Genomic DNA, 25345 nt, shown 5'->3' with positions numbered 1-25345 from the left:
GCAAGAGCCCCCGACTCACAACCTGCTGCCCCACTCACAGCCCCACTATTCATGGGGGAGAGGAGCCAATCAAATGGAGGCTCTGGCAGGCTCACAGTCAGCAGGGTCCCACCCCCACCCTGCTCAGAGCAGCCAGGAGGCAAAACAGGAGGGGAGGCAGAGATCCTCTCACCCCCACAGCAGACGGGGGGGAAGGGTCTTCTCATCCATCACACACCTACAAGCCAGAGGCTGATGCGGGGGATGGGGCCCCCAGCAGGCTCCAGGGTCACTCCCCAGCAGGCATCCCAACAGGCTTCCCCCAGTGCCAGCAGCTGGAAGGAAGGGGAGGGGTTATCTACTCTAGGCCCAACTGGTGGGGAACTTCTCACCCCTCCTTCGAATCTCCTAGCAGCCTCTAGCTAGTAGGTTCATGTTCTTGCACTGGGAATCTGATACATTTCCCCAGCACTGTCCAGTGTTTCCCCACCAGCCGCATTCTACAAATAGGGTAATTTCCTCCCCCAAACCCCATAGGTCTGTTCTCGGAATCCAGGACTTGGGTTAAACAATTCCCAACAAGTTTGTCACAGGCCTTGTCCCACTCCCTTTCTCCACCCTGGGTACTTCCTGCCCCCATCCCACCTCCACACTAAGCTCCCCCAAAGATTCCAGGCCCTCAGTATTTCCTGCCCCTCTCCTTCCAGCAGGAACCCACTAGCAACCCTGCAATAATCCCTACCTGGACTGGTTCCACTACAGCCAGTTCCCTTCCCTGGCCCCTGGGAGGCTGGGACAATCTGAAGCCAAAGGTGGGTGTTACTCTGCCGCCTGTCAGGGTGAGAAGGGTGGACAGGGAAGATTTCAGAAGGACCTTTAGTTCCTGACACATCATGATCTTCCCTGGCTCTTTCCCTGCACAAGATGTTTCTGACTCACATGCTGGGAAAACATTTCATCACTTTATCATAGCCCAGACCCGGCCCTACCCACCAGTGCTAAACCCATTGTGCTAGTTTTAAAACTCTGAGGGCAACTCCCCCAACAGTGGGGACCAGGCGGAGACAGGGACAGACAAAGTCTGCCCAGTGTAGGTGCAGTAAATTAAATGAAGTTTGCTGTTGATAGCTGGAAGGCATGGTCAATAGAGACAAATAGTGGACCATGAAGTGGGGCTCACTTCCATTTTATGTATTATGTTCCTCACCCTCATGCTTCAGGGTTTCAGCCACAACTGCTAGGGGTCAGGAAGGGATTTTGCCCCCCTATGTATTTTTAGAGGGTTTTTTTATCTCTTTCCTCTGAAGCTTCAGGAATGGCCACAGAAGAAGACAGGATATTGGGCAGCGTGGATCTCTCTCTCTCTCTCTCTCTTTGTGCTCCCATGCTCAGAGTCTAACTGATCATTATAGGTGGGATGAGGAAGAAATTTTCCCCCTGGGTCAGGTTGTAGGTGACCTGGGGGTTTTTCCATTTTCCCCTGCAGTGTGGGGCAGTCACTAGGCTCACTCAGAAATATCTCACTTAACCATTTCCCTGCCACTGCAGGGGTCTGGGGCACTGGGGCACCTCGATCCCTCCTATTTTCTGCCTGGGGCATATAACAGTCTAGTCTCCTGTGGACTGCAAGAGTTTGGTCTCACTCCAGCTGTTGGGTTTAGTGGGCAGGTGCTGGGGGGTGTTGGCAGCCAGTGCTAGACAGGAGGTCAGACCAGATGATCCAGTGGTTCCTTCTGGCCTTAGACTTTATGACTCTATGACTGGATGTGGGCAGGTTTGGGAGCTTGTGACCTTCCCACCCCCTACTTATTTCTCCTTCATTTTCTGTCTTCTCTTTCCCCCCCTCCCCTCCCTCTGCCTGGGAGACTGAGTGACCAACGATCCTTGGGTTCCTTTGCTCTCCTGCGATCGCTGACAGCACTCAATGCCAGTTTGCATCAAAACTTTCTGCTTTGTCCCCATTTCTACTAACCACCGCAGGGCTTTCAGTCTCACTGGCTGGGATACAGGCAATGAAAGGGTTACTGTGCACAGCTGCAAACTGCCTCGTTTCACAGCTGAGATAAGTAAGCAAGTACCGCTTATTGGAAGCCAAATCTTTTCTGATCCCTGTACATTTACTATAAAAGTAAGAATACAATATGTATCCGTGCTGAGTCTATATATAACTTGTATATTTCAAGAGGCTGACAGAGAACACTGACCACAATGAACAGGGGAGTGCAGGAGTGGGGGAGTGAGATTTTCTTTGCTTTAGATCATAATGAAACACTCAACATCTCACAGCCTCCTGACTGCCTTTCCTGAGCCCCCGGGGGTCGCCAACCACCAGCTGAGAAACACCAGCCTAGATCACTCCTTTGTATTGGCATTGACTATGCATGGGAAGAGAGTGCTACATGGTGCCCAGACAAAGCGTGAATGAACCCAGTGCAATGGCATATATAGACCAACCCTGGGAACTGTTAATTCCAGTAACACCCATGTTTTGAACTCTCTGCCTTACTTCACTGTAAAAAGAAGATAAAAGTTCATAAGATCTTACAATACCCTATAGCAACAAGTTGATGAAAAGTAGGTTCAATTCTTTTCAGCCATGAATGCCATGCACAGCTGCAAGATGACCAATGACAGAAAATTAAATTAGTCCAAACAAAAGGGGGCTAATGATGTCGTTCAGGGCCAGTACTAAGCTCTATGCTTGGTAAACAAGAAAATGTGGCAACAAAGTTACCTAGGCCAAATCTGGCCTTAGGGACATGGATTTAATTAGTAAACAAAATAATAAAAAATTAACTATGCCACCTACTTTTATTCCTTTTGGGACTTTTAAAAAGAGATTGGGAGGGGGGGAAAATCATCTCCCACCTCACACCTGACATGGCAACACTGCTACTAAACTGACATATTTCCTTTCTGAGAGGCTTTGTTTTCATTATATTTTAATTTGGGTTCCCTCCTCTTTCTCCTCATGATGCACGTTCATTAGTTTGCACTTCATTTTGACCACAGTTCTATCCTGTTTCTCAGAAAGGCTCTAAGGGCTTGTCAGTTAAAATATGTTCCAAAGAGACCCATTGCTCCTCTGATTAGTGACTTTCTTAAAGTCTCTCAGTGCTTGTACGTTAAACTAGTTTTCTAAGAGGAGCCCTCTTTTTAAGAGCAGGATCAGTAATGAAACTTACCCTCTTTCCCACAAGCCACTGCCTCTGTGCCTTTACTGTCTGGTGCAAGATCTTCAAATAATTCTGCTGAGGATGTTTCCCAGAAATTAATCATCATCGGGATGGCTAGGAATGTATTGGGAGAAAAAAAAATGAAAATTCTATCTTAAATGAATAAAATCATTCCAAGAAATATAAATTAATGTAAGGCACAATGTAAGCATAAAAAAAAGTTTAGAGCAAAAAGTTAATTAAAAGAACCAAACAAACGTTGCATTCTTAAAGTAGTGCAGGTTATGCAAAAATATATATATATATATATATATATATATATATATATATATTGAATTGCTGTTTCAACCAAATTAGATGCTAAAATTAGATGCTGTTTTATTTATTTAAAGTGTAAAAATCAGCTACAACCTGTGTCACAAGAGGTAAATAGTGCACTAAAATAATTATAAGTTAAAAATGTGAATACATTATCAATTTAAAATGTTACAACAAAAAAAAGTCTGTATTTAAAAAAAAAATTCTAACTATACTAACAAATTTTCAAATAAATATGTTTAAAAAAAACTCAGCCTTTGTATTTTTTTTTTTTTAAAAGTATCAAGCAGCCACTCAAACACAGGAAAATTGTCAAAGACTTCAGTGGTCTTTAAAAAAAAAAAAGCTTTAAAATCAGACTATGTAAACTTAATTAAAAACACAATTAATACTACTGCAATTAAAACTGCAAAATAAAATCCTTAAAATTAATGTAGTCACTTAAAAATGCAATAATTAAAGAAAGCAAAGGCAAAAAAAAATGAGTACTAAAAAAACCTGCAAAACACTTTAAATGCTTATGTGACATTGTTAAGCTAAAATATTTAAGAGACAAGTCAGTTGAAAATATAGTGGTGCAAGAACAAAGTAACATCCCTTCACATTGTTACACAGCTTCCAGGTGCTGGAGGCTGCGATCCCCTGTCGTTAACATGGTTATTGGTCTGAAATCTCCCCATGGCCAGTCAGAGACAGACACGTACCTGTGTCGCTCCCCAGCCCCCGTCGCAGCGTCTCTAGGGGAAGGAGAAGATGGGAGAGGTGAGAATTCAGGCCCCCGCATTAGATGGTGACAGAGATCAGAGGCCAATAACGCAGCCACTGCAGACAGAGCCAGCCCCACAGGGCTTCTCCATGGGGAAGGGCGACTCACTGAGCTGGGCTGTGAGATGGAGCCAAAGATCAGTGACATCACTAGAGTCCCCGACTCCTCCCGAGGGCCGGGGTCACTCTAACCAGAGGAGACGCCACCCCCCAGACTCCAATTCACCTTTGAATCCCAGCAGCACCTCCTGCAGCATGGCACTTTTCAGAGAGAAATCGCTGAGTCTCTTCTCCAGCTCCGCAAACGACGGCTCTAGCTTCCGAAACGTCCCGTCCTCCCTGCTGCGGAAAGGAGGGGTGAGAAATAGGCCTGAGCCCCGACCCTGAGCCCAGCAACCTCCAAACTCCAGGAAACCTGGATCTGAGCTTTGTAGCCTGAGATGGTCATTGCTATGGTGAGTCACCTCAGCCCTGTGCTCCCCAGAGAGACGGGAAATGGGAAGACACTAGAGCAAGGAACGGAGACATTGTTCAGGAGCTTTCTCAGGGACTCTCTGGTTCTGTGGGGGGCAGAGCCACCCCCTACGCTGGTTTACTGCAGTAACAAGGGCCACCAGCACTGGGATTATGTGGAAAGAGAAGAGACACAGATCAAAGAGTGGGCAGGTCCTACATGCTGACAGTGGCCACAGACAGAGCTCAGGGCTCCAGCAGGGAATGAACCTGGGCCCTAAACACCAAAACCCTCAAGCCCTTCAGCTGAAGCAGTAACCCTGGAGTGTCCAGCTCTTTTGGCAGAGAGGGCCACACTGCCCTGTCCGTTACAGCCAGTGGCCAGGGCATCAGGTTAGGACTCTGTGCCCTGCTCCATTCACAGCAGAACACCCACTGCTCTCCATGGGACACCCACGTACAAGAAACAAGGGGAGAATCTGCCCTTTGTAGCAGAAATAAAATTTTAGTTCTTAATTTGCTAAGTCTTTGCCTGTAACACTCAGTGTCACTCAGGAGGAAAACAGCCCCTTCCCGGACACCCTGTAGGGCCCTGCTGGTTCTTCCCTGTGTTTCCCTGCCTTTCCCACCCTCCTTTCTCCATTTCTCTTCTGCTTCCTTGTCATTGTGTCTCTCCTCTGTTCTCCCCTCAATACAGCAACCCCCTATTCCCACCCCACAAAGGTTTCACTCCCGCCCTCTCCCTGATCCACCTGCTCAGGTGATCACCAGGGAACGTTCAATGTTGACATCGAAGTGTCGACATTTCAGTTGACGCCCCGATGACATTAACAGGGGACAGGAGAGTTCACGCTCTCTGAGCTACGGCTTCAGGCTGCTGGCAGCCCCAGCAAGGCAACACTGCCTCTGTTTACACTGGGGAGGTGCTGAGGGCCACCAACTCACTTGAACAAATGTGAAAGCTGAGATTCTGCGCCCTCGAATGATGCAGCCACATCAGTCCAGGAGACAGGCCTGGTCTGTCCCATCTGCCCTGTGTCTAGCAGCCCTGCTGTGACCTCATTAGCGATCAGACAGTAACCGGCTCCTCTCCTACCTGAGTCAGCCACTAGGGGAGCCAGAATCATATGCTCCAAGGGCAGGGGGCAGCTTCCTATTCAGTGCAGTTATCAAACCTAACGGCCCATGAGGGGGAGCGAAATGGAGCCCAGGACTTACCTGCCCCCAGTGCTCCCAGCACCCTAAAGAGGGAGAGAAAGAGGAGGCCGTCAGGGGGAGTATCCCTGTGTGGGGAGGCCTGATGCTCTGCAGGGGTCACCACTAAGGCCTCGGGCAGTAGGGGAATTTCAGGTTTACATTCCCAGAGCAGCGGCCCGCCTCCTCCCAGCCACCCCGTGACTTTCCCCTACGCAGCCCCAACAATCCCTGTGGGCAGGTCGCCACTGCAAGAATCTTCTCCCCGGGCACTTTACAGGCAGAAAATATTTCTCTGCATTGAGAATCGAATTCCGTCCAGTGCTGAGAGACCCAGAAGACCCCTGGCCCCACTAAAACCATTAACCTACCGTGAGAGGGTCCTTGGGCCTGGCCTGGGACCTCAGCATGGTGGGGGAAGGGATTTCACCCTCCAAGTGAAAATGCAGAGTCATTTCCAGGAGAGAAGGTCTTGGGGCTGCAGCATCCAGGACTCCCAGGACCCACCCCTGGTGCCACTGCCAGACTCACAGTGTGACTTTGGGCAGGGCTCTGCCCCTTCCTCTGCCTCACTTTCCCCATTTGTCCCATAGGGATAATGCCCCCAACCCCACTCTGTAAAGTGCTTTGGGGTCCAGGGCTCAGAAGCACCTATAGAAACGCTGCGTATGATCATTGCAATGACAGCCTGACCTGCAGGGGTTGGCTCAGCTGCTGCTGCCCCTTCGCTCCTCCCCTCTCGCTGAGCAGGGAAATCTCCCAGGACAGGCTGCAGACGCCCTCATCCCTTCTCTGGACAATGGCTCTCTCTAGCTCTTCCAGCCGGGCCAGCAGCCGCTGCTCCTGCTCCTCCAAAAACCCTCGCAGGTCCTTCCACTTCCAGACGATCTTCTGCCTCTCGGCTGCCATCTGTTTCTGCAACAGGGAGAGGTCGGCTCAGTAACAGGTGAACGTAGAACATAAGAACAGCCAGACTGGGTCAGACCAAAGGTTCATCTAGCCCAGTATCCTGTCTTCTGACAGTGGCCAATGCTAGGTGCCTCAGAGGGAATGAACAGAGCAGGGAATCATCAAGTGATTCATCCCCTGTCACCCATTCCCAGCTTCTGGCAAACAGAGGATAGGGACACCATCCCTGTCCATCCTGGCTCATAGCCACTAATAGACCTATCCTCCATAAACTCATCTAGTTCTTTTTTGATCCCTGTTAGTGTCTTGGCCTTCACAACATCCTCTCGCAAGGGGCTCCACAGGTGCACTGCGTGTTTTGCGAAGAAATACTTCCTTTTGTTTGTTTTAAACGTGCCGCCTATTTATTTCACTGGGTGACCCCTAGTTCTTGTGTTGTGTGGCAAAAGTAAATAAGGAAGTGTTATTTACTCCTCATAAGTCATGATTTTATAGACCACTACCCTATCCCCCCCCCTTAGTTGTCTCTTGTCCAAGCTGAACAGTCTCAGGCTTTGTCTACACTGGCACTTCTCTCCTGCTGACAAACAGCAGCTACACTGTGCGCCTGTTAGCAGCACGGCTGTAGCGGCACAACCGTGTCGCTAAAAGCTGTGGCGTGTAGCCATGGCCTCAGTCTTATTAATCTCTCCTCATACGGAAGCTGTTCCGGACCCTTCATTTTTTTTGGCCTTCTCTGTGCCTTTTCCAATTCCAATGTTTTTTGTTTTTTGTGTTTTTTTGAGATCAGGCGACCAGATCGGCACACAGTATTCAAGATGTGAAGGTACCATGGATTTATATAGAGGCAACAGGATATTTTCTGTTTTATTGTCTATCCTTTTCCTAATGATTCCCAACATTCTGTTTGCTTTTTTGACTGCTGCTGCAGATTCAGTGGATGTTCCCAGAGAACTATCCACAGTGACTCCAAAATCTCTTTCTTGAGTGGTAACAGCTCATTTAGACCCCATCATTTTATGTGTATTTGATATTATCTTTTCCAATGTGCATTACTTTGCATTTATCAACACTGAAATTCATCTGCTCGGTAACTGGGGAAAATCATAAATGCGCCTCGGGGCGGGTGGCAGAGTTATTTACCAGAACACGAGATCTCTTGCGGTGAGTGATGGGAAGTTCACTTATCCCAGGAAGGGAGGAGGGGTCAGGGTGAGCTGTACATCACCAACAGGAGGGACACTTCTCCCCAAAACCTCATCAACTTGCACTGCGCCAAATCCTTCATCTCTGCAGCCCACATTTCATCTCCTTCCTCCCCATCTCCCCAGGAGCTAGAAAGGATCCCTGGTCACTGTGGCATCCAGACAGCCTGTGGGTAGGGGCTCTGGGCTAACACAGACTGACCCTCTCCTGCCCAGCAGCCTCCTACATCCTAAGGGCATCGTGTCACCCCCATGTCTGACCCTGCCCTCTCCCTGGGCTCCAGTGGGGATGGGTCCCTGGCTGAGGCTGGCAGGGTGGGCCCTGCATTCACCAGGTCATTCTTATGAAAACCTAAGTGGTGGGGGGCTCTGGGCACCTACCAGCAGCTCCTCGCTTTGCTGCTCCTCCTCGGCTTTGGCTGCTTCTCTCTCTTTTCCCAGAGAGGCCAGATGCTTTTGTGGTGCCTCCTGGAAGAAGCAGGGGAGGGAGGGTTAGAAACTGCTGCAAACCTCCCAGCTGCCAGATTTCAGGGCCCATCCTGCCCTGCAGACGCCTGTGCAGGGTCCCTGGGACTCAGACTGAGAGGAGATGGTGAAACAGAGCAGCTTTTCCAGAGGAAACGCAGGGCCCCAGGCTGCAGTGACAGGGCTGCAACCCAACCCCCAGCTTCCCGGGGCCTCACCCACATCCCAAGCAGCCAACTTCAGACAGTCCCCCACTTTCCCCAGCTCCAGCCCCAGCCCTCAAAGCTCCTGCAGGGTCAGATCTGAACATGGAGCCCCCCCAAACATCCCCAATCCCGAGCCCTGACCCCCCCCCGCACACCCCAAACTCCCAGCTCCCCCACAGTCCGTCCCCACTCACCCCGGATCTCACACCCCAGAGCACCCCCCCGGCTCCCCCTCCCGGCTCCCCCTCCCCCTCCCCTCGCTCCCGCGCCCAGCCTGGGCTCCCAGCTCTGCAGCCGAGCCGCGCTCCGGCCCTTCCTGGCCCGGCAGCTCCCGGGCTCCGTCGCCCCGGCCCCGCAGCAGGGGCTGCCCCGCTCCGGCCACTCGCCCCCCGCAGCCCCGGGCAGCCCCGCTCCGGCCGCGGGGAGCTCGGGGACCGCCCCGGGCAGGGAGCGAACCAGGCAGCCGGGCCCGGCGCCTCCCGGCAGGAGCGTGCCCGCCCCACGCGTGTCCCCGCCCGCCCCGCGCTGCCCCCGGCCCCACCGCGCTGCCCCGCGGGCTGCAGGGCTGGAGCAGCCCCCGCGCTGCGCTCGCGGCCCCGGCCATGGCCCCGCTGCCGGTGTAGCGACGGAAACAGATGCCTGACTTTGGCTGCACTGAGCATGCGCAGATGAATTGAGCATGCGCAGTAAACTTTGCAGTCGCCGCTGCCCTCTCTCTGCCCTCATTTGTGCTTACGATTTGCTGCCTCCTGGGGGGGGGGGGTTAAAGGCACCACGGGGGGCAAATCGCAGCGGGGGGGCTGCCAGGGTCTGAGCAGGGGGCAGAAATTTACTGGCCACGGGGGATCAAACTGCTGTAGGTAGCGGCGGGAGAGGGGCTGAAGGGGGAAAATCGGGGGTGGGGGGTGGTAGCCGGGGTTAAGCCCGGGGGGGGGGGGGGGAGACGCTGCCAGACCCTGTGCGGGGACAAACCCCCCGTTTAGGGAGGGGGATGGGGGGAAACAGTGGCCCTTCGGGATGAGCCATCCGCTGTGCTCGCAAATCTGGGGGTGTCGGGGGTTGGGGGGGGCAGAGGCTGTTTTCGTTCTGCTCCCAGGACGCTGCATGTCAGCCCCGGAGCAGGAGGCGGGTTCCTGGGGCTGGGTCTTAAAGGCACAGACCTCCCAATTCCTACATTGTCAAAGCTTAGACACCGCAGCTCCTCTCTGTCTCACACAAGTGTTGCAGGGCTGTTATTGCTCCAGCCAGGAGGCTGAATGCGGTGAAATATTGTACAGACGCCCCCTCCCTCCCTCAAACTCTGCCTCTCGCATTTTGACTTTGTAAAAGTGTCTTCTGTCAGTTTCTATGTCTGTATGAAATCACTGCAGCTTCTTTCTCTTATACAACATGCTGAGTTGCTAACTCCCTCCCAGAGCCTACATGTCTGCACCCCCTGCTATACCCCAGGTCAGAGCCTGCACCCCTCACTCAAACACCCAGCCCAGTACAAGGGCGCTGTTTACAACCCGGGAGCTGCCAGACGGGCACTGTCCAGCCCGGCCCTGTGCTGCCATCCTGCTTCTACCCCTTCAGTGTGGGCCCATGCTGCACCATGCTACCCCCCTGCCCAGCACCCCTCTGGCTCCCTACGCCCAGTGCCACACCACCCCGAGACCCCTCAACACACTCCTGCCCAGCACCCCTCTGACTCCCTACGCCCAGTGCCACACCACCCAGAGACCCCCCACACCCCCCTGCCCAGCACCCCTCTGACTCCCTACGCCCAGTGCCACACCACCCCGAGACCCCTCAACACACTCCTGCCCAGCACCCCTCTGACTCCCTACGCCCAGTGCCACACCACCCAGAGACCCCCCCACACCCCCCTGCCCAGCACCCCTCTGACTACCTACGCCCAGTGCCACACCACCCAGAGACTCCCCCACACCCCCCTGCCCAGCACGCCTCTGACTCCCTACGCCCAGTGCCACACCACCCAGAGACCCCCCCACACACACCCCTGCCCAGCACCCCTCTGACTACCTACGCCCAGTGCCACACCACCCAGAGACTCCCGCACACCCCCCTGCCCAGCACCCCTCTGACTCCCTACGCCCAGTGCCACACCACCCAGAGACCTCCCCACACACACCCCTGCCCAGCACCCCTCTGACTACCTACGCCCAGTGCCACACCACCCAGAGACCCCCCCACACCCCTGCCCAGCACCCCTCTGGCTCCCTACACCCAGTGCCACACCACCCAGAGACTCCCCCACACCCCCCTGCCCAGCACCCCTCTGACTCCCTACGCCCAGTGCCACACCACCCAGAGACCCCCCCCACAAACCTCTGCCCGGCACCCCTCTGACTCCCTATGCCCAGTGCCACACCACCCAGAGACCCCCACAAACCCCTGTCCAGCACCCCTCTGACTCCTTACGCCCAGCGCCACACCACCCAGAGACCCCCACAAACCTCCATGCCCAGTGCCCTCCCAGACCACTCCCCCACCCAATCAGAACCCCCCACAGATCCTCTCACTGCCCAGTCACCCCCAGCTGAAGACCCCCCCAAAGCCCTTCCACAACTGCACAGTGCCCTGCACTTCCCCACCCAGAGCCCCCCACAGATCCCCTCACTGCCCCACCACCACAACTGCACAGTGCCCCGCACAGACACCCCACACTTCCCAGTGACACAACACACACAGATCTCCCCACGCCCCCACTGCCCAGCATTCCCCCAGACCCACTAGAGACCTACCCACCCACATCCAGTGGTGAGCTGAAGCCGGTTCCCACAGTTCCAAGAACCAGTTGCTAAAATTAGACCTCCGTGGAGAACCGGTTGTTAAAGGGCCAGGAGGTGGGCAAAGAACTCCAGTTCGCAGGCTGGACCCAGGCCTGGCGCTAGTGTTTTTAGTGCCCTAGGCACACAGCCATTTCGCCGCCCTGCGCGCTGGTCCGCGGCTCTGCTGGAGCTGCCGCAGCCGTGCCTGCGGGAGGTCCACCAGAGCCGCGGGAGCAGTCGACCGTCCACAGGAATGCGCTGGAGCCACCTGCAGCCCCCCTCTCCCCAGGCAAAATGCCGCCCCCCAATAATCCTCGCGCCGTTCTTATTTTATGCATGTATGTGTGCATTTGCTCCCAGAATTCCCAGCCGGGGAGGCTGAGACTCCCCTGGCCCTTCCTCTGCTTCCCTCCGCTGCAGCGTGTTCAGCCGCCGGCATCAGCTAGGCAGGTCAGCTGAGCTCCAGAGTGTCGTCCTGCTGCCGCTTTTTGAGAGGCCGGGCAAGGTGGTGGGGGTGTGTGTATCCTGCTGCAAGCTCCAGGGCTGGCCAGAAGGGAGGGGAGGGGGCAAGTGGGGCAACTGGCCTGGGCCCTGCAGGGGCCCCCGGCCCCATGGGTATGTCTCCCCCTGCCCCGGCTCCCCACCCTTAAAACAGAACTTTTTATAGGGAACCAGTTGTTAAGATTTTGGCAGCTCATCACTGCCCACACCCTAACCCCCAGCCACAATAGCCAGCCCTGATGGGAGATGACTGTGTCTGCCAGGCTGAGCTGGCAGCGCGGCCAGAGCTGGTCCTGGGGCAGGATAACTCCGGCCCCTTGGGAGTGGTGCAATCAGCCAGGCTGGAGCACAGCCTACCCAGGCCAAGCTCCCTCAGGACCCAGTTCAGCCTCTCCCCACCCCGTACAGTCCCCTGTGACTGGCCGAGACTGGCCCAGCCTCTGCACCAGTCCCAGGTGGCTCTTCCCCCGGGGAGGCAGGTGGGGCCCCACAGGTCCCAGGCCGTGGAGACAGCTCAGAGCTGGAGCATTGCTGGGGAGCAGGGCAGATCCCTGAGACATGACTCCCGAGATCCCACCCAGCCCACCCACACCCATTGGCCCTGTGGCCACCAGCCTTGCCTAGCACACACACACACACACCTCCCTCTCTCTCCCTGCTTTCCTATCACCAGTTATGTTACTACAGGAATGAAATGTAGACATCCCACAAAATAGCTAGTTCCACATTGTTCTTCAGACCTCAGATTGCTGAAATGCAGCTTGGCATTTGAGATACTGTACGACTGTAGTACAGTTTGCTACATCACAGAAACCTTCCTCTCTTCAAGTTTACACCTCACTACACCCTTTAGCAATGACATAACCATTAAACAGGTTCTGAATCAGTCGTCTTTCTTCCCAATTTAGTTTTAACAAAAATGCTGCAAAGTAAGTAGCTATGGGAGATGACAGTGCAACTACTAGGTTTCAATGGGGGAAAAGTGTGCTAGTAATGTCCTGGATATGCTGGCATGGCTGCCTTTAGGTCAATTCAAGCAATTCCCCTGAATTGGGCCCTGCCCTCGTTCGGTGTACCAGCAAGAGCCAGTGCGCTGTACTGGGGTGGCCTGGCTTCCACAGGGGGCAATTTAAAGGACTTGGGGCTCCCAGCAGGGGCTGGAGCCAGCTCTGTACCCTCTGCCCTATCTCCAGCCAACCACCCCCTGCCCTGTTTCCAGCCAACCCCTTCCACACACCCCTGCCTGAAGCCAGCCAGTCCTGCACTCCTCTGTCTCCAGCCCTGCCAACCCATGCCGCAGCCCCCTGTGGCCATGCCTGAAGCCAGCCAGCCCACCCCACCCCACCCCTGTCTCCAGCCATCCCCGCACCTCTTGCCCTGCCTGCAGCCAGACCCTACCTCCAGTCAGACCCTGCCCTGCCTCCAGCCAGCCCCATGTCCACTGCTGCCCTGCAGTTACCAGGGCAGTAACCCTGCACACCTGCTTCAATGAGGGGGGCAGGGAGCAGCTGGGACCCACACCTGTGCACACCCTAGGGTAACCAGATAGCAAGTGTGAGAAATCGGGATGGGGTGGAGGGTAATAGGATCCTATATAAGAAAAAGACCCAAAAATTGGGACTGTCCCTATAAAATCTGGACATCTGGTCACCCTAGCACACTCCCAGGGAGTGGCGGGGACCCACACATGTGAAACGGAGCTCATTTCTAGTTCAGACCCATCTGTTTAAAAAAGATCTTTAGGTAGGGTTAACATAAATCTGTATTTTCCCAGACATGTCAGGCTTTTTGGGTCTTAAATCGCCATCCAGGAAAATACGGATGTATGGTAACCCTATTGGTACAAAAAATACATACTGTGGCACATCCCTTAAATCAGAACTTGTTATAGGGAACCGGTTGCTAAAAAAAGAATGGCTTTTTTTTACACTTTTTTTTTTTAGTCATCCCTGCCGGGGCCCCTCCAAAAAGGTTCAAATTGGGCCCTGCACTTCCTAAAGGCGGCCCTGAACACCTCCCTAGTGTGGTGGTGAGAGTGCCTCCGGCATCCTGACATCCCAGCACTTTACACACCTTCCTGGAGCCTCCCAACTCCCCTTTTACACAGTTCATTATTATACCTTGTCTTACAAACACCAAAGACCATTACATATGCACAAAGGTAAATAATCCCCCCCCGCCCCCGATATACACAGAGTTGTGCTTCTGCATATAGTATCTATCTGGGATAAATATTGAGCTCCCAGCTCTTCAGGAATCAGTAAAGAGTCAGCTGCCAAGCCACATGTTTTGAATCCTATTGCAAACAGTATGGGTGACACATGAGGCGTTCTGAAGCAAGAGATTACAGGAAAAGTTTAAATAAGACTCAGAAAGAATAACTTTTCTTATGTTTTGTTTCTGTTGGATTTATTGTATTATGTATAGTAAGTGTTTAATATAAAAATCAGGCAGTAAGGTTTACAATGTTATAAGAAGAGATTATGCTATTACCATTATCCAGTCAATTTGCACACTACTATTTTGAATTAGTGATAATTCACAGAGAGAGAAAGAAGAAAGCTGAATTTAGAGAACAATTATTAACCAGATTCTTGGTTATTCACCAGCTACTTTGCTCCAGTCCAAGGCACAAAGCACCATAAACCCAGTACAGTCTGGAAAAGAGAATATTCACCTCAAATTGGCATCTGCTACACTCCCTGCCCCTGCCCCCCATTCCCAGTCACCACTAATCAGGATATAGCTGAGTGAAAAGGTGGCATGGCTGAAGCATTTAGCAGGCAATTGAAAACTAGTATAGAGTACAATAGCCCTGAGAACATCGCTTAATTCTGAGCACCGTGTCTGCAGCTAGATGCAGGATGGACCTGTTGCCATGGCACCATTGGCACCATTGTAAACTAAGTACTGACCTCAAGCCCCCACCCATAGCAAAACGCCCTTGGACCTTTTCTGGATCCCACCAAAAAATATTAAAATCTGCTGCCCCGGTGCTACTTTATTGCTACAGGAGACATGATGCAGTGAAATAATTTCCCTACATTCCATCAAACTCTGCATCCCACATTTTGAGTATTTAAAAGAGTGTCTCATAACTATTTGTCTATGTGAAGTCTCATAACAGTTCACAAATTTTCAGATTGCCTTTTGCTGCATTTATCTTGCCTGTGAACTCAGCTTTTACAGTCCTATGTTCTCACATCATTGCTTGTGCGTAGAAACTGATTCACAAATATTCAGTAAGTTTATTATATGGTGTCATCTTAGAACGTTCCCAAGGGCAAAAATCTCCTGCAACAGTGAAGGCTTGGGCTGATGACCAGTGGCTGCAGAATGTTTGGATGGTCCACATTTCTGTATCTTTGTGCAAAACTCACCAAAATAAAAGCTGCACTGACAGTGGAGAAGAAAAAATAATTGTACTATGGGGATCTGCAACACCAGATTATTATTGGTCAATCACTGTTCTCTCTCCTAAACTAAGATGGAATGGATTTCTTTAATGTAAGTAGTCACAACATATGGTTAAATATTTTATGATCAATATCTTGTTAAGAACTCAGCAGTCACAGATAATACCTGTCTTCTTTGGTAACTAAGGCACAGTATCCTGTCTGTTCCCCCAAACCAAAACTGATCAGAGAAAAAACTTGCATGGAGCAGTCAATGGAGGTGTGAGACATACCTGCATACCTACATCCCTGGTGACAAGTTGAGGCAACTCCCCCCTACCCTCATTCACACCCACCTTAGCAGTTAGACTTCACACCCACCTTAGCAGTTAGACAAATTCCAGTGGCGAAACTTTGATTGATATCTGATTGATATCCAAAATACCAAAGCAGAAAAATTTCATTGTCAGCCCCCTGAAGGAACATCACCTATAGTAAGAAGTGATCAGCTCCTATTATCTAGCCTAAAGAAATTCCTGGAGTCATCGGTTTACCCATAAACAAATCTAGTGTTCTCCCTTCAACCAATTCAACCTATTGCATATTTTCTCTACAAAACCATTTGCTCACTCTTAAGTAAGAATTCTTATGCATGCATAGACCCAAATTCTGCCTGAGTTAGAATCAGAAAATAGAATCATAGAATATCAGGGTTGGAAGGGACCTCAGGAGGTATCTAGTCCAACCCGCTGCTCAAAGCAGGACCAATACCCAACTAAATCATCCCAGCCAGGGCTTTGTCAAGCCTGATCTTAAAAACCTCTAAGGATGGAGATTCCACCACTTCCCTAGGTAACCACTGAGGTTTCATCTACTCCTGATAGATTCAAGACTCTGAGCTAAGATCATCAGTGAAGACTCAGGAGTTCAAGCTTCCTGGAGTGGGTGAGTTTCCTCATTTTCTCTCTCTGTTTCCTTTTCTAACTCAGGTATTAAACTGTAAAAATCTAACTTACTTTGTTTAGACTCTCCTTGTGATGTAAAGATGGGGATAGGGACATGCTACATCTGGGACAAATACAGGTGTCAGCTTGAAAGTGCTGTTTGACTCATTCCATTGGGCACACAACCAGTACATTGATAGAGTTACACAACCACCCCCCTCCAGAAGAGTACAAATATCAGGGGGAAAACCCAGACAAGTAACCCCAGTAAATGAGCATACCCCAAGTAATGGGCAAATCTGGTAAAAGTACAGAAATACTAAAGGTATTCCTGGCTAACTGTATGAATAATAAAGAATCTTTACAATAACTGTATAATCATTTCTTAAATGGTTTGCATGCCTGTAATCATGGTGATTTCTTTATTGCTCCCAATTTCTATATTGTTTATCTGTGTGGTGTCTGTTTTTTTGATTTTCTTAGGCTGATATATAAGTAATTTTGCTGTGTGTAAAACAATTTAGATGGTGGGATCTAATTTCTTAAATAATCAAGTAACATTATGTTAGGATTGATTAGTTAAATTACATTAAAATAATTGATTAAAGGCATTGCTGAGAATGAGGTGATACTGATATGTGTATGTTATAGGGGTTTCTCTATTTCAGATTCTTCAGATTTCCAGAAAACTATTTTCTCCCAAAAAGTTGCACCAAGCAAAAAATTACCTCAATATACATAATGGCAAGTAAGTAGAATTTTTCCATGTATTCCCATGGTGGGGAGGGCTAGCTTAGTGGTTTGAGCATTGGCCTGCTAAATCCAGGGTTGTGAGCCTAATCCTTAAGAGGACCATTTATGGATCAGGGCAAAAAAAAAAAAAAAAAAAAGAAGCAAGGTCGAAAAAACCTGTCAGGGACAGTACTTGGTCCTGCTAGTGAAGGCAGAGGACTGGACTCAATGACCTAGTTCTGTGAGATAAGTATATCCCCATATATTATTATTATATATTTTTTCAAAACCCATTATCTTCAAGCAACTCTGCTTGTTTTCTTCTTTTATTAACATTTTTTTGTTGTTACATTTACTATCCTGACTCACTATGTCTATACATTGTTACAATCTTGTAGTGATCTCCTTATCTTTGATAACATTCACTCTTCATTGAGAGAATACAGCCAAAATTTGCAAGCCACAAATATTTCAGAATTATGTATATGCCTGCAATTTATTTATGTCTGTCTTGTCATTGGCCTATGAATGATGCATTGTTGATTTAGGTTTACCCTGCTTATGGGTTTGCAATGTACATCGCTTATCTTCTAAGTCAACTTTGAGTCTTATATGCATTGATATGCCATGTTTGCACTTAAGTAACTGTTTTCTCTTGTAAACAATTCTCAGGGAAATCTTTTGAAGAAAAAATTGCAAATGTTTTAGCATACATAAGGAGTAGCACATATCCTGAAGGAATGAATAAAGCAGGCAGACTGAACCTGCGTCGATATGCTGTCATTTCATTGGAAGGCAAGGAATACTTTTTTTAAGATAGTACTGACACATAACACAGGAAACTTCAGCCTGTAAATGATGGTCATGATGTCCCAACACTGGGATTATTTGGAGTGTTAACCTTACCTTCAATGGGACTGGAATTGGGATCTCTATTTTTATTAATATTTTCCAGAAAATCTGTCTATGCCAGTGGTGCAACAAATGCAGTGTGCTGTGCAGTTATGTGAGAAATGAGTCTAAATTTTATTTAAAAAAACCATGACTTTGTTTCATTTCTTAATTATGTTATCTGGTCTGCTGCAAGCACCACCAACAATCACTATATGTTCAATGAGCAAAAATGTCTAACTATACATCAGGGTCACCCAGAGGATTCCGGGGCCTGTGGTCTCTGGTGGCAGGGGGGCCCCGCTTCGGCAGTAATTCGGCTGTGGGTTGTCCTTCTGCCCCCGAGAAAGGACCCCCCCACTGGCAAAGACCAGGAGCGGAAGAAGGTCTGGGGGCCTGGGCCCCGCGAGAGTTTTCCAGGGCACATGGAGCAAGTGAAGGACCCCGCTCCAGGGGCCCTGAAAAACTCTTGTGGGGACCCATGCAGGGCCCAGGGCAAATTGCCCCACTTGCCCCCCACCCTCTGGGCAGCCCTGCTATAAACTGAAATTTCCCCCTTGTACTCAAGGCATTATGAGCCATACTGTATATAGATGTCTTTGATGGGCATATGCCTTATAATTAATTAATGGTTTTGCAAATAACCAGTTATAGCTTAAGTGAAACACGTTGCCCGCACCCCATCCCTGGCAGAAGCCACAGGGCATCAGGGGAAGCCCCTATGCCCGACCCCATCTCCAGGAGACATGCCTGGTGGGGCAGGAGAATCCACAGCACCCTGCTCCTGGCCCCCTAAAGAACCGCAGCATCCAAAACTCCACCACGGCCCTGGGACTGGAGGAGCTCTCACACCTTGGTACAGCCGTGACACAGGGACAGAGCTTCTCCAGTCCTGGTGCTGTGTGGGAGAGCAGGGTGGGTGGGAAATGAGCCAAGGAGTTGTGGGGCTGGCAAAATCATGGGGAGCCTAGGTGGAATGTGGCTGAGATCCTGGGGAAGAGGACGAAAGGAATAGGGCCATAGGTGGTGCAGCCGGTGGACAGGGTGGGTAGGGTCCAACAATTGCTCTGGCACAGGGTCCCAATAAACCTTAATCATCCTCTGTGCTCCATCTTCTATGATCAACAGCAGGGAGATTGTTCCATTCAGCAAAAGGAAGAAAGCAAAATGTGCATACCATGAAAGAAGCCCTGCAACTCTTTGAAAGGTATCATGACAGTCCAGAGGGTGGACATCTAGCAATATTCAAAACGAGGAATGCGCTGACATCAAAATACTATTGGCCAGGGATGACAAAAGACATTGCCAATTGGGTATGTAAAGTAATGAAACAAAATCCTGATGAATGCTATTTACAATTGAAACAGAAGTTCAACATGAATGAAAGAAATATAAAATTATATTTGGTATGCAAAGGTGAACTCTGTTCTCTTGTGATACTACTTCCATAACGAAATGTTCATGTCATCGTATTGTTCCATCAAAACAGGTTGCACAGTGTCTGACTTGCCAGAAAGAGGGAAAGCAATCAAATCTGGATACCACCTTGAAAAGCATAAAGGTGAATTTTTGAATCAGACATGTTATTGTTTATCATTATCCACAGTTATTTCTGCAGTACAATGAGGGTTTCATTTTGAAACGAGTCCAATGCATATAAGTGGCACAGCATAGTGCAGCAATTACCTCTAATACGCCTTCGCACTGGCTGGGGATATTTCTTCTGCTTTGCGCTGGTATTGTTTTCAATAACCCATTCCTGTACTTCTTTTTGTTTGTTTATTCTTTATTTCTTTTTCTTCTGCATTTAAAAGTGGGCGTTCATTCGGATTCTATGGCTGTTGTTTCCATATTACATTGTGTGCTCTGCTTCTCACATATGGGTTCATTGAGAACATTTAGTAATAAACATGTGAAGTATGACTGTAACTGGTACCCTTGTATGTAGGTCACTCGGATCTGGGAATTTGGTGGGAATGGATTTAATAGGACCGTTACCAGTAACAAAGGATGGATACCAGTATATACTTACAGCCATAGATTATCTTTCAAGATGGGTGGAAGCCTTTCCACTTAGAAATAAGTCATCATTTGAGGTGGTAGAGATGATGTACAGCATGATTCTTCGACGTGGATGCCCACAGTGGATACTGACAGATCATAATGCAGAATTCAATAATAAGGTAATGATTTCTTTTTTTCTGGTTATTTGTACTATGTAGTCAAACTCACTGTCAGGTCACCCATAGATCTCAAACAACCATCTTTTTTTTAATATCGATAAACTGCTGTTGGTCACCATCAGTGTTGCTATAAAATTATTTTTCTTCATATCTAACAAAGAAACACACAACTACTTGTTTCCAAAACAAATATGAGAAGATATGTGTAATTAGCAACAGGAATAGCATAAAAGTAGTGGCAGATACGCAAAGGAACATTCCTCAACACAAGTCTATATGTAAGTTTATGGTGTAACTTATTTTCTTCCAGCTTAACTTGTATGTTTGTGAAAGATTGGGAACAGAACGTAGCTTCACCAGTCCGTACCACCCACAAACCAATGGCTTGGCTGAAAACGCTAATAAATCCATAAAAAGGTAAGTGAATGGATGGAAATCGTACAGTACTAATAGCAAGTAGAATGTGCTATACTAGAAGATGCAACTCACAAAAAAATCTTCAAAAGCAATGTGTTACATGGGAAGTCTTTTTCATTACGTATTACACCTTTTTGATTGTGTATGATCTGTTTCAAACAGGACCGTACATGTGACTTTCTTTTCTTAAACAATCAAATCAATGTGCCTTTGTTACAGAGCACTGCGGAAGATGGTTGATGACAATGGGAGTAATTGGGATCAATTACTTGAACCCATTTTGTTTTCTTCCTGCTTCACCCAGCGCTGTCTCATTAGTGTTATTTACAGAAGTTTTAGCACCTTCATAACAGGCGGGAAAAACAGCCGACCTTCCCAGAAGTGGCTTTGCCAATAGAGAGAAAAGGGGATTTGAACAGTGCTTGGGATCCATTTGAAATCCCCTTCCAAGTCTGTGACACTTTCATTGTCTGTCAGAGTGACTCTGATTTAGGATCAAAGACCTACAAGCACCATTCCCAAGCATGGACAGCCAAGAACATAACCCCACCAGACATGTTGGGAAGTGAAGGAATACAAAGGAGTGAACTGTGCATGGCTCAGGCACAAGGTAACAGTTCTGGGGTGATGGGGAAGGACGGAATCTCTGAGTCGCCCCATCTCCTTCCAGTGTCACAGAGCCTGAAATGACCCTTATTTCCCTGACACTGCTCCAGCTCTTCATCATATTTAAATATATTTTAAATGAGAAAAAAAGTCAACAAAATAACTGCTGTTCTGCACAATGCAGGGTAAAGTGAGAACAACTGGGAATGAGACAATCTGTCCTCAGAGAGGAACTTGATGTCTCTAACAATAACTTTGCACTGGGAGGAGGAATATAAATGTGAATCTCCAGGTTTGTTTAGACAAGGAAATGTGATGGTGGGTAGGTCAGATCAGGAGGAAATGTGCAAGATAACCCCAAGCACTATCCATAGCCCATGTCTTTACTGCAAGAATAGCTGTCTTTTTACATCAGGAAAGTGAACTCAAGCTAGCTAACTCCATGGCAACCACAGTGATGAGACCCCAGGTAGATTTTACCTCAACGTAGCTGGTTGAAGACACCCCCCATCTTGGGGGATGACATTCCTGGTAGAAAGGACACACGCTCCAGCGACTCACAGGACAATGGAGTTGATAGAAAGGATCACAGGATCCACCCCAAAGACGGGCGAGCTTCAAAAGTGGGCAACTCATGTGTGGGAGCTGAGGGACCTCAATTCGCAAAAGATGCAAACAGCCTTAACACTCACTACCTGGGAACTGTCAAAAGAATTAAAGAAAAAAATCTTGTGACAGCTCTAGAGAAGGTTTTTATGAAGTTTCTCCCCTTTCCAGATTCTCTGATGTTTAGAAAGGCCCGAGCTATGAGTGAAGCTTTTCCCACACTCGCAGCATTCATAGGGTCTCTGCCCGGTGTGGATTCTGTAATGTGTAATAAGGGTTGAGTTCTGAGAGAAGCTTTTCCCACACTCGCGGCATTCGTAGGGTCGCTCTCCCGTGTGGATTCTCTGATGAGAGTTAAGGGTATATCTCTGAGTGAAACTTTTCCCGCACTCACAGCATTCGTAGGGTCTCTCTTTCGTGTGGATTATCTCATGTCGAATAAGGGCTGAGCGGTAATTGAAGTTTTTCCCATACTCACTACATGTATTCTCTCACTTTTCCGTGAGGATTTTCTCCTGGGATGTCGTTTCCTTGAGGTCCCTGTGAGTTCCCTGACAATTAATGGGTTCATCCACTCTCTCCTCTGAGTGGTTTCCCTGCTCTCTCTCTGGTCTGTGGTAGTTCATCAGCTTTTCCCTGCTCACGGGGGCTGGACACATTCCCTTTGGATCTTCGCAGTAATTCCCCATGCGCTTCGGCGAGCTCAGCATCTTCCTGGTGAGGATTCTGCTTCTCGCTCTCCCTCACCACCCCATCACCTGCTAGAAGAGAGGAGAAATCTCAGAATTGAGGATGGAAAGGCAGAGAGCAAACCCAAGTAAGTGCTGGAGAGACAGAAAATAAAAATCAGGGACTGAATTCCCCCAAACTCATCCCCATATGGGAGAGTGGAGGGGATCAATTCTGCTCCACGCCCAGGACCGGCCTTTAGGGTAGGCCATATGGGTGCCCCACCCAATGGGATGCCGGGCTCAGGGTTTGGATTCCCATCTGACCTGCTGCCGAGAGGCTCACTGGGCTGATGAAAATGGCACAGGGAGGCAGATAAGCAGCTGTGTGGGGAAGTGGGAGAGACCTGAGCTGCAGGGGGCAGTTGGACAACCAGCCGTCAGAGTCAGGTGACTGCTCCAGAGCAGAGGGGCCCATCCTCCGCCCTGCTCCACACACACAGTCCTTCATATCCTCCCCTCAACACATACACACACATACAAACCAGGGCTTCCTGCATCCAGGTCACTTCCCCACCTGGGCTGTGCTGAGACATCAGGAGCAGCTGCTTTCCTGCCCTCCACTTACACAGCCTGCAGGGAAAGGGACTTCGGTGCAGGAAACCCTGAGGTCGCTCCTTGTTCCCCTCTGCCAGCCCCCCAGGGCTGTGTGGGGAGGGGGAGCAGCAGTCCAGTGGGGGAGCGAGCAGCAATGCCAGCTGCTTTGTGCATCTAGGTCAGGTTCCCCACTTGGGTGCAGGAGGATGCAAGGGTTAGGGGCAAATGTGGCACAGTGCAGGGGCTGGGAGCTCAGGAGGAGGCAGGGGTTGGGGTGTGGGGGGGGCAGAAGTTAGCATTGAAGGGAGTGTAGGGATTAGGGGTGCAGGAGGGGGAGAAGGCATTTGGGGCAAGGGGGCACAGTGCAGGGGTTGGGGGCTCAGGAAGGGGCAGGTGTTGAGGTGCAGGGGCAGGGTTTGGGGTGAAGGGGGTATGCACCATGCAAGGGTTCAGGGTGCAGGAGGGATGTGCAGGGGGTACGAGTGAAGGGGGCACAGTGCAGGGCTTAGGGGTTGGGGTGAAGGGGGCACAGTGCAGGGCTTAGGGGCACAGGAAGGGGCAGGTGTTGGGAGGGGCTGGAGGGGGCAGAAGTTAGGAGTGAAGGGGAAGCAGGTATTTGGAGTGAAGGGGCACAGTGCAGGGACTGGGGGGAAGGGAGGGTGGGGATCCTGGGGAGCCCATGGGGGACAGAGGGAATGGGGGGGTGCCATGCCCGTGGGAGCCAGGGGCACCAAAATGCAAGTTTGCCCAGGGTGCCATTTCTCCAAGGCCGGCCCAGCCCACATCCCATCCAAACACCCAGTAGGAAGGGAGGCAGCTCCAGCCAAGCTGTCAATCACCATCTGTAGGAAGCCAAGAGTGAGATCTGCTGGGGACTGTCCTGAGCTCACAGAGTCTGTGTGGGGAATCCCAGCTGGTTCTTTCAGGCTCTTACAGTTTCTGGGTTGATTTGATGTTTCCTTACCTGTCCAGGGACTTCTCAGGATCTCGCTTTCCTCTGAACTCTGGAGATCTAGGACCCACGGCTCTTCCCCTCCTTCCAGCTGGGAGATCACAGAGGGTTTGGAAACTGGAAACCCTGCTCAAGGGAAAGAAAACAAGGGAGACAGGAGGGTACTTTGCCCACCTCTGTTATAGATGGTGACTAAACTTAAACCTCTGAAAACCAGGAAATGAGAAGTTAATGTAAACGCCACCCCTCCAATGCTACCTTAACTTTGCCCCCAACCCTTAACCCTGCAGCTGGCAAGAACCACTGAAGATGGTTCTGTGTGGGCCATGCAAAGGTTAACAAACTGCCACAGGGACTCAGGTATTCAGCTCAATGCAGCAGTAACAGGATGAATTCTATGGTCTGTGGTATAAAGGACATCAGAGTACATGACCTAATAGTCACATCTGGCCTTCAAAGCTATGAACCCATAATCGATCCGAGGAAAGATTAAGAGAACGTGCCGTTGTCTGTGCTGTGTTCACAGATGGGAATCCCAGGATCTATCCGCATGCCTCCAGATGTGTGCACTGGGCCAGCTGTAGCTGTAACTAACTGATGGAGGGATGGGTTGGAGCAGCTGGGCAGAGCTGTGCCTGTGAAACCAGGGGGGCCAATTCTGCCTCATTTCTGTGCTGAGTGTTGTAGGCTGTGTCAGCAAAGGTGCCCAAGGGTGTGTTCTTGCCATGGGGATTGTCAGCACCTTGGTGACGTATGTTCGAGTGATCTGTGGGGCTTAGTGAGGGGTAAGTGAAGGCAGTGACTCACAAGGAAAACTCTGGTTGAGGGGAAAGGGGTGGTAACACTTTGCTAGTCTCAGATGGTCTGTGTGCAGGAGGTTCAGTACTGGAGAGCAGCCCAGGGGGAGGAAGCTTCTGTTTGCTATGATGGAGATGAACCCAAATAGTATCTTAGCAAAGAGAAGTTGTGAGACTTTCTGCTGGACTGCTCTGTTCCCAGAGCGCTCTGTAGCAGGGGAGGGCAGAGGGCTAGTGTGTGTGTCACTGGCATGTCGGGGTGCTGCTGAAATAGGGCAGAAGAGAGGTGGCATTGTGGGAGTGGCGTGAACCTTAACTTTTCATTTCTCCTTCTAAGAACCGAGGGGATGGGAATCCTTACCCAGCAAGGTCACATTCTCATAGTTCTCCTGAATGACGTCTCTGTAAAGGACTCTCCGAGTGGGGTCCAGCAGAGCCCCCTCTTCCCTGGTGAAATGCACAGCCACCTCCTCAAAGGTCACCGGCCCCTGAAAGAGCAAGAGTCCAACACTCAGTACCTGCTGCCCCACTCACAGCCCCACTATTCATGGGGGAGAGGAGCCAACCAAATGGAAGCTCCAAGAGAGAAACAGTCGGCAGAGTCCTATCCCC

General features: G+C 50.0%; 1 protein-coding gene and 2 long non-coding RNA genes across 11 annotated transcripts in view; 1 reads left to right on the top strand and 2 right to left on the bottom strand.

Annotated features, from left to right (window-relative positions):
• The window catches only part of LOC127034660 (zinc finger protein 391-like), a 35417-nt gene that overhangs the window by 8556 nt on the left and 1516 nt on the right, over positions 1-25345 (bottom strand). Inside the window, exons 2-9 of one of the 9 annotated variants that reach the window (XM_050923754.1) lie at positions 8381-8467; positions 6579-6800; positions 5910-5932; positions 4465-4580; positions 4178-4210; positions 3165-3269; positions 722-810; positions 218-314 (exon numbers count right to left, since the gene is read on the bottom strand). In XM_050923754.1, coding sequence (XP_050779711.1) covers positions 218-314; positions 722-810; positions 3165-3269; positions 4178-4210; positions 4465-4580; positions 5910-5932; positions 6579-6800; positions 8381-8467 — 772 coding nt within the window. Of the gene's footprint in view, positions 1-217; positions 315-721; positions 811-3164; positions 3270-4177; positions 4211-4464; positions 4581-5909; positions 5933-6578; positions 6801-8380; positions 8468-9211; positions 9293-11417; positions 11466-25345 lie in introns of those variants that run through there. The other 8 variants (XM_050923761.1, XM_050923759.1, XM_050923760.1 and 5 more) reach the window with 8 other exon arrangements.
• LOC127034725 (uncharacterized) lies at positions 19170-19872 on the top strand. Its single transcript, XR_007769473.1, has 3 exons — positions 19170-19220; positions 19397-19468; positions 19856-19872. It is a non-coding gene; the product is annotated as an uncharacterized LOC127034725 (long non-coding RNA).
• Positions 21896-25309, bottom strand: LOC127034718 (uncharacterized). Its single transcript, XR_007769466.1, has 3 exons — positions 25095-25309; positions 23949-24062; positions 21896-22480 (listed from the first exon to the last, which is right to left on the bottom strand). It is a non-coding gene; the product is annotated as an uncharacterized LOC127034718 (long non-coding RNA).

The sequence above is a fragment of the Gopherus flavomarginatus genome, chromosome 15 (assembly GCF_025201925.1).
Source record: "Gopherus flavomarginatus isolate rGopFla2 chromosome 15, rGopFla2.mat.asm, whole genome shotgun sequence".
Lineage (NCBI taxonomy): Eukaryota > Metazoa > Chordata > Testudines > Testudinidae > Gopherus > Gopherus flavomarginatus.
Note: the sequence above shows the minus strand (reverse complement) of the source record. Positions and strands in the feature narration are given on the sequence as shown.